Raw genomic sequence first — 14,580 nt, 5'->3', positions numbered from 1 at the left:
TGCCCCCAGTTCACATGCAACTCCAAGGACCTGCTGGGCTGCTTGGCACTGGAGCACAACATCAGCGCAAGCCAGGTCAACGCATGTCACGTGGCAGAGTCGGCCGTCAACTACAGCCTGGGTGATGAGCAGGGCTTCTGTGGCAGCCCCTGGCCCAACTGCAACTTCCCCGAGGTACTGGGTGTGCAAGGGCTGGAAGGGAGTGGTGAAGATTCCCTTGCCCTCCCCCACTGTCCCCTCAGCTGCTCAGGACAGTCTGAAGGACAGGGTCTCACCAGCTTACTGTCTTCTAGAGACCCGCTTACCCCAATATCTCTCACTCCTACGTGCCAGACACTGGGAACAAGGGGAGCCTCCTCTGTATGACGATGATGATGACAATGGTGTAGCTGTTGTTTCTATAGTGCTTACCAGGGACTGTGGCTAAGGGCTCTATACACACTTACTAATGAAATCCTTCCAACAGCCTATGACATAAGTGTTATATTATCTCCTTTGTAGAGGCGAAGAACCTGAGACACAGAGAGGCTAAGTAATTTACCCCAGGTCACACAGCCAGGACTCAACAGAGCTGGAGCTCTTATTCAACTTGTCCGGCTCCAGACAGAGTTCGTGCTCCTGATCCGAGGGCAAAACTTTCTGGACCCTCCACTTCTCTAGCAGACCCTACCCCACCTCAGGAGAACCCACCTAAGCCCCAGCTGTTAGGGTCAAAGAGGAGAGAGGGGAGCAAAGGAACCCAATCCCAAACCAGCACTACTATAAATCTCACCCGTTCAAAGTGCACGGTTCAGTAGCTTTTCATGTGTTCACCAATGTGTACAACCATCATCATCATCTAATTTTAGAATACTTTTATCACCTCAAAAAGAAATTTTGTGCCTATAGGCATTTGGGTTTAAAAATAGTGCCACGTATCCTTATTCGGAGAGCAGCATGTATTAAGCACCTGTGGCGTGCAAGGTGCTTCGTTCACGGTGCTGCATTTGACAGGGAGCAGTTCGCTAGTCAGCAGTTGGGCCAGGTTTCCAGCCTCCCCCTTCTCACATCCCCAGCTCCCTATGGGTGCACACATGAAGCCAGTAAGATGGGGGCAGTTTGCCTTTTTCTGGGGAGAAGGTTCATGTTTTCATCCAACTCCCAAAGGGCCTGTGACTGCAGCTGAGGGGTGCTGTGGGCTGCCAGTGTGGGCTTCCCTCCCAGCCTGGGATCTGGCTCTCAGTTGTACAGATAGGGCAGAGAAGGCCCAGGGAGGAGCAGGGGTTGGCCCCAGCTCACCCAGGCAGGTGTAGCCCCACCCCTGCCCCGCCCCGCCCCGCCCCGCCCCTGGGCTGGTGGCAAGCTCTCTGTCTCTTCCAGGCAGCCATGTTGCACCCAGCCTCCCCTTCCTAGCCTCCCCTCCCCAGCCTCACCTCCCTAGCCTCCCTAGCCTCTGCTGCCTCTCACATCTGGCTGAGAGCCCACAGGAGCACTTCAGCTTTCTGAGGGCTGTTTGTGAGGAGCAGAGGCTATTTTCAGTCTCGTACTTGCCCCTTGATGGTGGTTCCCCTGGTGTGGCTAAGGCCGGGGGGAGAGGGTGGCAGTGGGCAGATTCTGGCTCCTCATTTGTGGGAGAGGCTTGGTGCCAGCCTTCAGCCCCCACCAGCTGACCACCCTCCTCAAAGCTTTCTCCTGATTCAGCAACTCCTTACAGACCAGGCCCTGGGGGGGTCCCCAGCATCCAATGTTGGCCTCCTGGTTGTCTGGGCCAGGGTCTGAATGGGAATCCAGGCTGGCTCTTGGAGCTCCCATCCCTCCTCTCAAAGCCTGGGGCTCTGGGGCTCTGAGCTTACTCCTCTAGGCATGCCCTCCTCATTCCCTCTTCTGCTCCTGTTCCCAGTGGTGGGAGGCTTCCCCCAACAATCTAATCACCCAGGGGCCCTCGGCAGTCTTTCCTTGGCTCCGGAAGGCCTGGGGAGCTGAGGGTCTGCCCTGGGGGCTGCTGCAGCCCAGGGCCGAGGCTGTGTGCGAAGACTAAATGTCTGGAGGCCTGACTCAGAAACAGTAATTTTTATTAAATTAAAAATAATAACAACAATAACCGATGCTGATGTGCATCAAGGGACAGCAGCAGATGGGGACCTCCAAGATGATCTGGTTCAGCCCCTCAGTTGTCTAAGAAGGAAACGGAGGCTCAGAGACCAGAAGGGGCTTCCCCAGAGGGAACAGCACAGGGCATGATCCCTCCTCTGAAACCTTTGGGGCCCCATATATTTTGGACTTCAGAATTTTTCAGATTTTAAAAGGTTGCCTCCCGCCCCCAGTGGAGTCTGATCATGAAGTGGTCATATTTGCACAGTAGCAGCATGTCTGCGTGTCACAGGAGACAGGATAAAGATAACTAGCGTCCCAGCAGTGAGGTCAGCTTTTGTCACCAGAGCAGCTCCGTTCAGGCGTGGCCCTTACAGGAGTCATGAAAACACATTCAGCTTTTGGAGCTTTGTAGTTCAAAGCTGCAGATGAGGGGCTCCCCACGGTTATTGAGGGTGCCGGACAGTGCAGCGAGGGCTTCCTTGCTTGTGTGCATCACAGCAAGCCGTGAGATAGGAAGTCTTGCAGAGGGGACACTGAGGCTCAGAGGGGCTGAGCACACAGCCCGAGGCACACAAAGCCCAGCCTGGATCACGGCTGAAACCCAGGGCAGCCTGGGCCTGCAGCGTAGCTGTAATGTGGGGCTGTCCTGCAGGCAATGGCCAGACTCCAGCTGGAGCCCATCTCCTGGTTCCTAACCAGGGCCCTTCGCCTTCCATCACACCTGTTGGGAAATTTACATCAGCAGAAACATGCCCAGCCCAGGCCTCACTTGAGCCAGCTCAGACTGGAAGATGCACGGGGCCAGGGGAAGGGCAGGGCCTGGGGAGCTGATGCCAGTGCCCTCTGCCCGCAGTACTTCACCTACAGCGTGCTGCTCAGCCTGCTGGCCTGCTCCGTGTTCCTGCAGATCAACTGCATCGGGAAGCTGGCGCTCATGCTGGCCATCGAGCTCATCTACGTGCTCATCGTGGAGGTGCCGGGTGTCACGCTCTTCGACAATGCCGACCTGCTGGTCACCGCCAACGCCATGTACGGGGCACCTTCCTCACGCTCCCCACGGGGCCCGGGACATTGCAGGGAGGTGGCAAGAGCAGGAGGTTTAGGGTTCCGGCACCACAGGGAACTTGTGACGAGAGTGTCTTGTTCCTCCCCAGCCCTGACATCTGGGGAAACCGCCTTGTTTCTTTCCTTCCTTCCCGTCCCCAGTAGTTGGAGTGGCCTCAGGTCACCAGGCCCCATTGTGTTTCTTTCTCTGATTTGCTCCTCCCTTGCCAGGGCAGCCTCCAGTGGGCTGCTTTCACCTCAGTCCAGCTGCCCCAGGCTCAGAGGAGTCACGGTCCAGCAGAGCCAGGCAGTTAAGGTGTGTGGGAGCAGAGGGACAAGCTTTGTTGTTCACAGGCTCTGTGTCCCACCTCAAGGCAGGTGCCTGGATATCTGCTGTTCCTCTTCCTCCTCCAGCAACCCAGCCAAATAGGCAGACCCACCACATAAGGCGGGGCATCTGTGCACTACTGAAAGGCTCCTGGCTGTGGTGGCAGAGGTTAGGTCCCACGTCCTAGAGGTGGTGGGCATGAAGGTGGGGCCCACGGCTGTCTGGCCCCACAGTCAGCATGGCCATGTAGTGATAGATGTCAGATTTCCAAGGGAGGTGGCTCCATGAGGGGAAAGACCTCAGGCTTCGGGTGAAATTGAGTTAGAATCTCAGCATCAGACACATTGGTCATTCCTCTGAACCTCATAACTTTTTCCTTGTAAAATGGGAATATTGTCAACCTAAATGAAGGCGGTTGAGGCAGAAATAATTTGATTAAGTTTTGTTGGAAGCCGAATGTGAGGATTGGCCAGGAAGACACGCACCAAGTTGGGTGTGTTCCAGAAGCTTCGGGAATGCTTTCATAAGAAAGTAGAAGGGAAGGGGACTCCTCAGATCAGAGTTGTCCTTTGTCATTGAAGGGTTACACAATCATTGGCTACAGATCGCAACATACAGACTAAAATGTCTGCATGCCAGCAATCAGTACAAATTCATGATTCAGAAATGAATCAGCATTTTTTTATATCAATAGGTTATGCATTAATCAGTACATCAGCAATTTGAGAAGCTCAGATAAGATTCTTCATTCAGGGACAGGGTATTGCTGTAAATCACAAGACCTCCCCGAAGCAGGTTAATTTGGAAGCTTGGCAAATGTGACCTGTCGATTATCAATGCCTATAGTAGTAAGATGTATTTAAAGTGCCTGATTCATCATACTCTTTTCTATGCATCACCACTCCCTACACACACACACCAAGAAGTGCAAAAAAAAAAAAAAAAAGTGACAGTTCTGTGTCCCCTGAAAAAATGTAGCAAACTGTACCTTTTTTGAGTTAGAGGAAGGGATTCATCCATCCATCCATTTGTTCACCCATTCATTCATTCAAAAATATTTATTAAGGGCCTGCTTTGTGCCAGCCACTGACCTAGGCAGTGGAGGTACAATGTGGATACACAGAAAATTCTCGGGAATGTTTCTGTCTCGCGAAGGTGGTGTTGCCTGAGAAAGTGGAGCTCTAATGAAGGGTTTAAGTCGTATTCAAGGAAGAACTTCTTGGTGGTTGTGTAGGGGACCGTGGGCAGATGACCACAAAGACATGGGGCAGTCGAGCATGGGACAGGCTACAGTCCTTTGAGGAGGAAGAGAAGGTCCAGGAACTTTCTACCCATGGGTCGGGACTGGAGCAGGGAATGTTGCCCTCCTCTTACTGCTCCTTCCCCGTCCCCAGCATCTCTTCAGGCGCTGAAGCTGGCAGCAGACACTAAAGGTTATTTCTGGATTGGGAGACCGTGGTTTGGCTCTAGGGCAACATTTTCCAATAGATAAAAAGTGGGCCGGGTGCGGCAGCTCACGCCTGTAATCCCAGCACTTCGGGAGGCTGAGGTGGGTGGATCAGTTGAGTCCAGCCTGGCCAACAAAATCCCATGTCTACTAGAAATATAAAAATTAGGCATGGTGGCATGTGCCTGTAATCCAAGCTACTTGGGAGACTGAGGCACAAGAATAGCTTGAACTCAGGAGGTGGCGGTTACAGTGAGCCGAGACTGCACCACTGCACTCCAGCCTGGAAGATAGAGCAAGACTGTCTCAAAAAAAAAGAGCCACTTATGTCATTTTAAATTTTCTTATAGCCATATTAAAAAGGCAAAAAGTGCCGGGCGCGGTGGCTCAAGCCTGTAATCCCAGCACTTTGGGAGGCCGAGGCGGGCGGATCACGAGGTCAGGAGATCGAGACCATCCTGGCTAACACGGTGAAACCCCGTTTCTACTAAAAAATACAAAAAAATAGCCAGGCGAGGTGGCGGCGCCTGTAGTCCCAGCTACTCGGGAGGCTGAGGCAGGAGAATGGCGTGAACCCAGGAGGCGGAGCTTGCAGTGAGCTGAGATCCGGCCACTGCGCTCCAGCCTGGGCTGCAGAGCGAGACTCCGTCTCAAAAAAAATAAATAAATAAAAATAAAAAGGCAAAAAGTATAATTTGACTTTCATTTAACGAGTACTATATAGCCAGAATATCATTTTAAGATATAATCAGTATAAAATTTTTAATGAAATATTTTACCTTTTTTTACACTAATTATTCAAAACCCATGTTTTACACATACAGCACATTTTAACTTGCACCAGCCCCATGTTAAGTCTCAGCAGCTACATGTGGCCAGCGGCTGCCACACCAAGCAGCACAGCTGTGGGATCTCCTCCACTCCCTCTGGATGGCAGCAAAGGCCTGGGAGAGGGAGAGGCAGGCAGGCCTTCACCCAGGCAGATGGGCTGGGTCAGGGAAGGCAGGGTTTCAGGTAAGAGCTGGGTGGTTTGTGGTCATGAGTATCCAATGCTAGTTGGGGCTGCGTTTTCTACCACCTCCCATCCTGAAAGTGTCCTTGAATATGGAGGGGGTTGGGGCTGGGAAGCCAGGAGCAGCAGTGGTGGGGACAGCAGGGCAGGGCGTGGGGCCGAGCAGGAGTGGAGGCCGCCTTATGCAGAAGGGTGGCCCTGACCGGTCTTCCCCAACTCTCTTCACAGAGACTTCTTCAACAACGGGACCTCCCAGTGGTGAGTTGATGCTCCTCAGATAGGGCCGCTCCCTGCCCTCAGCACAGAGCAGACAGGGAAGGCAGCTGGTGCCCAGGTGGGAGGGGCCTTGGTGGCAAGGTGGGTCATGAAGGAGGCGGCCAACAGGAACAGGGAGGCTGGTTCCTCCTGGGGCAGCAAGGCGTCCTCAGGGACAGAGGCCCTGGTCACTTTCATGATCCCCGCCAAGGTGATCTGTAGGCTCTGTGGTTGGGATCACCGGCTTCAGATCATTCCATAGGCCTCATTTTAAAGCATTTAGCTTCAAGCTCTTCCCCAGGAGCCTGTGAGAACCCCAGACCCAGGAGAACGGAAGCTGGTACCCACTTTCCCTCTGGAGTTGAGGAATAAAGGCGAGGGCTGCAGCGCTTGTGGGACCTGTCCCTGTGTTGAGGGCTGCTGCCGGGGCAAGGGGGGAGGCGGTCACTGGAGCCTCTGTGCAGCCTTCCAGGGCTTGAGCTCTTGGCTGGCACAAGACTTAGGGTTTGGAATGGCCGCTTTTGTTAAGATTATCTATTAGTAACAAAAATAGAGTTAGACAATAATGCTACTAGTTTTGGAGCACCTACTGTTTGTCAGATGCTGCACTAAGCATTTTGTTTATAATATCTCTTTAATCCTTACTACCATCTTGAAATGTGGGTATTGTTATCCTGTTGTACACAGATAAGCAAACTAAAGTTCAGAGAGATTAAGACACTTGCCCAAGGTTGTCTAGAGACAGGGTCAGCATGGCCTGCCTGGCCCCCTTGTACTGCACCCACTGCCCCTGTCTTGTCCAGAGAAGGATCTGGATGTACATGGTGCCTTTTAGAAGGGCCGAGTTCATCCCCTGATCTGACAAGAGGGGAGCTCCCAAGTGACGGGGGGTTATGAGGCGTCAGGAGAAGAATAATGGCTGCCTGGGCTGCAGGTGCAAGCAGGGTCTGAGATGGGGTTGCCAGCCAGGAAGGCTTCCTGGAGGAGGCATGCGTGAGACAAAGTTTGAGCACGGGGATAAGGAAGAGGGGAAGGTATAGTGGCAGGAAGAAAAAAGGGACAGCAGTGGGTGGGGGTGGGGGTTCCTCAGAGCCCGCTGTGAGGAGCCAGGGCGGTCTCAGGCCTGCCCACCTCCTACCCGCAGCCCTGAGCACGCAACCAAGGTGGCATTGAAGGTGGTGACGCCCATCATCATCTCAGTCTTTGTGCTGGCCCTGTACCTGCATGCCCAGCAGGTGGAGTCCACCGCCCGCCTCGACTTCCTCTGGAAACTGCAGGTGGGTGGACCTGGGGCTGGACCTGGGGAGGGGAGGCATTTGAGAGCAGGTGACGGAGACAACAGGCTCGTGTCCTGGGCCAGGCCAAGCCGGGCCTTCGTTTTACACTGACAAGCTGTCCTGCTCAGGCCCCATTGAAGTCACTTGGTGCCCCGTGTCCCCGTGGGTCTGCTCCCTGCTCTCTGGAGCCAAGGGGCAAAACCCTGGGACTTACTGCATGCAGACAAATCCATGCTGACAGTGCTGGGACTCTGATGGGCCCAGGAGGCGTGCTTTGAAGTCAGCAAATACTGGCTAGGCACTTACTTTGTGTGCTGCCACGCAGGGACAGAGGGGAGGTGCAGGCAGGTCCTTTGTGGTGGGGGCAGCAATGGACAGTGGGGGAAGGAAGAGTGGCAAGAGGTGAATGGAGGAGTAGGGAAGGAACCTGGCCAGGGTAGGGAGCTGGCACCAAAGGCTGATCAGCAGGGCTTGACCTGGCCAGAGCTGGGTCGAAGACTCCTCCAGAGGGGATGGACTGAAGGAGCAAAGACTGTTGACCATGCTGTGTGCATTCCAGCTAACATTTCACTCTCCAGGATGCATGCCCTGTGCCCTGTGCCTTGTCTCCCTGGAGGAAGGGGTGCCCGTGGGCCAGGTTACCTGCTGGAGCATCTCGGAAGGGCCAGGAGGGAGTGCCCAAGAACACTCAGCAGGAGAAAGCCCTGTCTTCCTGTGGGCTGCCTCACACCTTTTATTCCAGCCCAGCCCTGTGCAGAGCTTAGCCTGGCCTGGTCTCTACCTCTTCTGGTCCAGCCCCTATCTCCAGACTACTTGAGCTCACCCACAGCTCACTTTGACCTCCTCTATCCCAGACTTGTTAGAGGCGTCAGAATGGAAGTCTTTGGGCTGGAGCAGGAGGCCCCGCTTTTTGTTGGATGCTGAGTGAGGATGGGGGCAAATGGTTGTCCCTTCTGCTGAGTATTTTGCATGGGTTCTGGCTGGAACTGAGCATGGAGGTCTGTAGTTGGGGGGATCCCCTGAGTTTGGGGGAACCAGGGAGAATCCCAGAAGGGTTCTGTGAAGAATGCCCTTGGGAAGCCCTGGGCTGGGGCACCCTGGGGAAGATCCTGTCTGAGCCTCCCCCTTGTCAGGCCTCTGCCTTCTCCCTCAATCGCCTCTTCTTTGGGAACATTTTCAGGAGGCTCGCATTTTTCTGCATTTGCTCTATCACCCCCCGCCATATGTATTTTCTGACATGATGCCCCATCACCCCTAAATACTCCCATGTCTACCTTGCAAAAACAAGGACACTCCCTGTGTCATCCCCGCACACCCTCCCCGCATCATCCCCGCACACCCTCCCCATCTAGGCGATCAGCAGGGGTGCGGCAGGCCCCACTCAGTGTTGCCAACTGTCCTGATGCTGGTCCAGGATCCTGTGCATGGGCCCTCTGCATCGAGCTGTTCCGGTCTGCAGCAGATCCTCAGTCTCTCCTCGTATCACAGTCCTTGCCAATCTTAAAGAACTTGTTATTCTGGGACCTTCAGACCCATGTCCAGACTCAGGCTGAGCCCTTCCTGGAGGAAGCACACAGAAATGGAGCTGGGCACTCCTCGATGCCTCACACTGAGAGACTCTACCGCGTTGACCCATCCCACCACTGGCGATGTCAGCCCTGATGCCTGCTCAACCAGCATCTGCCAGATTTCTCCACTGTCAAGTCCCCCTTTCCCCCTTTGTATTTGACTAGCACTTTATTGAAAGAGAGTCTGATATTCCACTAATTTTCTGATCCTCAGCAAATCTCTGCCCGGCAACCTTTGCATCCATTGGTGGCTCCTGCTTGTCTCGTTGCCTGCGGTGGAAATGCCCGATAGCAATGCCCAGTGTCCGCCATTCCTTCTGGACTTGCTGGTTGGCATTCTACACAGAAGAGCTGTCCCTCCTCCATTGATTTGCTTATTTATTCACTTCTCTACCTCAGCCTGGACTCACAGGTTCCCATGTAATCCAGTGGGTTATCATCTGCAACCTTCACTATTTATTTTAATATTCAAATTGTCCTAGGTTTGGCCCATGTGCATTTCAAGTTGTTGTCTGTGTTATCTGACAGGTCTCCATCATGCTTTGAGCTTTTCCTGACTTTATAACACAAGCGATCTCAGGGTAATCTTGTGCTTTCCCTGCTGCAGCCCAGGAATCTGTGATTTCTTCAAAGAGCCCTCCCTCATTCTTTATAGTAGGGAGTGGTGTTTAGAAACCAAAGTCTGAGTGCTTGGTGTGCTCGCTGCTTGTAGGTCCTCTCAATGGACAATGCTAAGAAAGATATGTAAGTGTGGAAACATACGTGGAAACCTGTGTACATATGTATCTATACTACTTCAGTATCCGTCTGTATAGATCTTTTTTTAATAATCCTGAGTTCATACCACTATCTCCCATTTTAATCCAATACCTCAGGCTTCTTCCCAGCCTTCCCTTTTCCATGCTTGCAATGTCATTTCTGGCAATGAGAAAGTCACCTCCCATCGTCTTTCATATATGTGTTTATTTGCTCAGTGGTGACCCCCACCACCCTCTCCCCGCCTGTGTGTACACACATGCACATGAGTGTGTGTGCATGTGTGTGTGTAGGGATGTGTGAGTGAGCCTGTGTCTACCTGCCAGCCTGTGGCAACCTCTCTCCCTGAAGTTTTCCAGCAGGTCCCTCATTCTCCCATTCTTCCTCTGGGATTTTGGGAGAGGGAGCCAACATCACATAAATACAAATAAAGAAACGCCAAAAAGCAGGCCCTTGGGATGGGCGAGTGATAGTCCCTGCCCCACCCCCAGACTGGCTCCAGCAGCCCCTGTACAGTTGGCTGGTAGGCGGACTTCTCAGCATTCTTGAAGCACCTGCACAAGGAACACACTCTAACCTGCCAGGCCCCCACCTGGCCCCCTCCTGGCCTAACTGCAGAGTCTGAGTTCTCAGGAGAGCCTGCTCTTGTCCCTTCCTCCAACATTGACCTTAGTGGGGCCACCAAGAGGCTGTAGCCCCCTGAACCTTTCTGCCCTGCCAGGGCCCAGCCCCAGAAGTAGTTGGCTGCATTGGCAGGCGCCCACCTGTGCTGGGGTGGAGTTTGCAGAGGTGGCCATAGCAACTGGCCTGGCCCTGGGGATTGACTTTGCCCCCAGCAGTAGCCTGCTCTAGCAGCCCTGCCCCCAGCCTCCACCTCCATTCTGTCTGACACTTTGGACTGATGCTGTCTGCCACCTGCAGGGTGCATCAAAGGAGCTGCAGTGCTCCTGGCATCCCTGGGCCCCCAGGCATGTGTCTCAGCAGAGGTAGGAGCAGGACTGTCTAGTCTGGTGCATTTTCAGAGGCAGATAACTGACTGCCGGGCTCCTCCATGGGATAGCCTGTGAGAAGAAGCACAGGAATGCCCCCCGCCCCCAGCCTTCTCCTATGGGCACAGCTGTTTCAGAGCCAGACACAGGTAGCCTTATTCATGGGGAGGGGCATTCCTGCCTCCCAGGAGCTTAGGTCACCTGGGCAGGAAGACTGGGCAAGAAGATAGCACAGACCAGCTGACTCCCTGCGCCTCTGTGGGTGGTGGTGGAAGGCGGGGCCCTTTAGCATCCAGGACCCCTCAGGCTGATCCCTGTCCTCACAGCCACATTCCCAGGGACTCCAGAGGCCACCAGGCCATAGGCAGCACAGTCAGGAGCCCATTCACCTTAGGGGCAGGGCTGGCCATTGAGCCTTGGGGTCCTGGATCTTCTGCCCTGGGAGCTCTTCCTCCCTGCTGGACCCAGGTCCTGAAGCCTTGGAAAGGGACGCCAGCTCCTTCCCCATAGACAGCCACCACCCACAGGGACAGCCAAGGTCCTGAGAGTCAGTCCTGGTTCTGCTGTAGATTCTACTTGCAGCCGAGCAGAAAGATGTCTTCATTTAGTTAGGAAAAGCCCAAGTGGGCCAGCCAGACTTTTCAAAGTGGCTCTGCTAATTAATGATCTTCTCCTGGTTGGTTTTGCCAACACGGTCACTCCCAGTTAAAGGGGGCCGTGTTATCTGCCCCCACGGGTGAGGAAGCCAGCTGACCACTACAATGCAGTGTTTCATGAAGACTCTTGTTAGATGATTCCTTGCCACACCTCAGTGTGTGACACCTCTTCCCTTCAGCACCTTGTAGGGCACTACTGGCCTCTTGACCCAAGGGATCTGCACTATCCTTTAACCTGGAGGGTGGGTGACCACAAAATCCCACTGCACAGACCCAGGACCCAAACTGGGGGGTAAACTAAAGTCACTGGTGATGTCCCATCCTCATCCCAGGGGGTCCCTCATGGCACTTGCTCCTCCAGGCTGCACCTGGCTCTGGGGCAAGTCTGCCCTCCTGGGAGGCAGAGAGACTGGGCAGGGCTTTGGGCTGTTTTCCCCCACAGGTCTGTCAATTAAGGTAATGAACAGTGGAGGAGCACCGGGGAGCTGGAGGGCTGTGTGGGCTGTGTTTTGGATTCTTTTCCCCTCCAGCCTGGTTCTGGCCTTTGGCAGACAGGATCCTTGCAGCGTTGCCTCCAGGCCTGTTGCTCAGGGGTCCCCCCTGCAGGCTCAGCACCCCCAGAGAGGCCAGCAGAGAGAGTTCAATGCTCAGAAATGTCTTTTCTGATTGTCAAAGTCCTGCTCTTTGGAGAAAACCTGGAAGTGGAAACAGCAGAGGGAGGAGGAGAGACAGCGGTACTTGCCAACATCCTGGGCACGAGTTGGCATTTGCGTGACTGGCGCTTTTTCTCCGGGCCATGGAGAGGAGGAGGTGGAGGGGCCAACACCTGGGCTCATGCTGGCATCTGGGTGACTTGCAGTCTTTTTCTCCCAGGCCACAGAGGAGAAGGAGGAGATGGAGGAGCTGCAGGCCTACAACCGGCGGCTGCTGCACAACATCCTGCCCAAGGATGTGGCCGCTCACTTCCTGGCCCGCGAGCGGCGCAACGATGAGCTCTACTATCAGTCCTGTGAGTGCGTGGCAGTCATGTTCGCCTCCATCGCCAACTTCTCCGAGTTCTACGTTGAGCTGGAGGCCAACAACGAGGGTGTCGAGTGCCTGCGGCTACTCAATGAGATCATTGCTGACTTTGATGAGGTGCACAGTGGGGCCAGGGTCAGGCTGTGTTCCTGGGAGGGGCCTACAGGTCCCTGGTGTGGGAGGGATGTGAAGAGACCTGGCGTCCCCTTCTACCATCCTGACATAAACAGTGATGATGAGAGCTCTACCGGCAGGAACCTGACTATGTCCCCAGGTGCTGCAGTGGGCACCTTGGACACATGGCCTCTCTCATCATCCTGTGACAGATGAGGAAACTGAGGCCGACAGACTTCAAGTGTCTGGCCTAAGGTCACTGCCAGTAAGTGGCAGAGCTGGGGTTTCAGCCCACACTATTTGAACTTAGCCTTTGGCAGCCACCTGACTGGCTTGCTGACTGCCATTCCTTTCATGCCATCTAGGGTGCACAGGGCCCCAGGGCCTGGGACAACTCAGTGTCAGGACCCAGGGCTTTGAGAGAACCAAAGGAAGGAGGAGTCCCTCGGCTAAGGGAGGAGGCAGGACAAAGATGCAAGGCCCTGAGCAGCAGAGGCCAAATTGAGGCATTCCTTCATTTCCTTCTTATACCCCTGTTGAGCACCCGGCGTGTGGAGGAACTGGGCATGCGGAGCCCTGTAGGGCAGTCTTGACCCCGGGAGCTCCTGAGTCATTGGTGTCAGAGGGGCCGCCCCAGCGGGCTGGCATGGCCTGGACACAGGGCACAGAGAGGAGCAAGACGATGGAGCTGGGCCAGGCAGTGTTGGGAATGGCCTGCGAGACTCCTGGGGCAGTGGAGTGATGGGATTTGGCTGAATTGAGTCTGGGAAGCTTCTAGGAGGGCCGGGGCCAGCGGGTAGGGAAAGAGTGTCCTGCTGGGCAAAAGGAGGTTTCCCTGGGTGGGATGGGGGAGTGAGCTTGTTGAAGAGGAGACAAGAGATTCAGGGGTGACTAGTGACCTTATCTTCAGGGCTCTTGGCATGAGGGTGGACAGGTAGCCCACAGGCACTGTCTGGCGGGTGAGAGTGTGGAGGGGCTTGGCTGTGTCAGGAGTGTTGCAGGCATCACACTGATGAGGGTGGAGACAGGCCCACTGTGTGAAGAGGGGACATGTGAAGGGCCATGCTGCTGCACTTCCCTGCACATCCTCTGTCCCTCCCTGTGGCCCTCTGTGTCCCAGGGTTGGGGGTGACCCAGGTTTGGCCTCCTTCATCCAGATCATCAGTGAGGATCGGTTCCGGCAGCTGGAGAAGATCAAGACCATCGGCAGCACCTACATGGCTGCCTCCGGCCTCAACGACTCCACCTACGACAAGGTGGGCAAGACCCACATCAAGGCACTGGCCGACTTTGCCATGAAGCTGATGGACCAGATGAAGTACATCAATGAGCACTCTTTCAACAACTTCCAGATGAAGATCGGTGAGCGGGGCCCCCGGGAGCGCTGAGCCCAGGGTGCAGTCAGGCGGCAGGCTGGCAGGGGCTCCCCCATACCCCGGCCCGCATCTGCCATTGTGGTCCGAAGGTAGAAGGCCAGGGGCAGCAGAGGCTGATGTGGTGTGTTCCCTGCCCTTAGTAGATGGGGGCAGGCAGGGGTCACTCACAGCGGAACCCGCCCAGAGTCTGGCGATGCCTCTGCTTCCGTTTGACATGAGGGCCACATGGGCAGGACGCCCCTTGGTGAGTTCCCACCCCACTCAGAGGCAGGGACGGCCTGGTGGGGCCCAGGCTGTGCCTGCTCGAAGGGCTTTGTAGGGGTACTCTGTGCCGAGGGCACGGGGCCTTCCGGTGGCTGCAGCCCGGGCAGATGGCAGTCCCATTTATTTCAAGTAATACTGACCTAACAGCATTGTTTTATTTAAAAGTATTCCACATTCATTTAGTAAAAATGGAAAACAGTAAAATCAAATACTTGATGCATTTTAAATATAAAATGCATAAACATGTTACCAGTCATTAAATTTGCAAATTTAGAACATTAAGCATGTAAGCTGCAAAATCGTTAGCAAAATAAAGTGAAACAGTTTGAAAAAACTAAACATTCAAAGAATCATGTGATCGTGACTGTGAAATGATTCTATTCCGACTTTTTTTTTTTTTT

General features: G+C 54.4%; 1 protein-coding gene across 1 annotated transcript in view; it reads left to right on the top strand.

Annotated features, from left to right (window-relative positions):
- The window catches only part of ADCY5 (adenylate cyclase 5), a 166,349-nt gene that overhangs the window by 144,663 nt on the left and 7,106 nt on the right, over nucleotides 1-14,580 (top strand). Inside the window, exons 14-19 of the mRNA XM_030942126.1 lie at nucleotides 10-174; nucleotides 2,927-3,102; nucleotides 6,133-6,162; nucleotides 7,304-7,436; nucleotides 12,279-12,542; nucleotides 13,697-13,901. Of these exons, the coding sequence (XP_030797986.1) occupies nucleotides 10-174; nucleotides 2,927-3,102; nucleotides 6,133-6,162; nucleotides 7,304-7,436; nucleotides 12,279-12,542; nucleotides 13,697-13,901 (973 nt within the window). The remainder of the gene's footprint in view (nucleotides 1-9; nucleotides 175-2,926; nucleotides 3,103-6,132; nucleotides 6,163-7,303; nucleotides 7,437-12,278; nucleotides 12,543-13,696; nucleotides 13,902-14,580) is intronic.

This window comes from Rhinopithecus roxellana, chromosome 1 (genome assembly GCF_007565055.1).
Source record: "Rhinopithecus roxellana isolate Shanxi Qingling chromosome 1, ASM756505v1, whole genome shotgun sequence".
In the NCBI taxonomy this organism is placed as follows: Eukaryota; Metazoa; Chordata; class Mammalia; order Primates; family Cercopithecidae; genus Rhinopithecus; species Rhinopithecus roxellana.
This window is presented reverse-complemented; position numbering and strand designations above follow the sequence as displayed.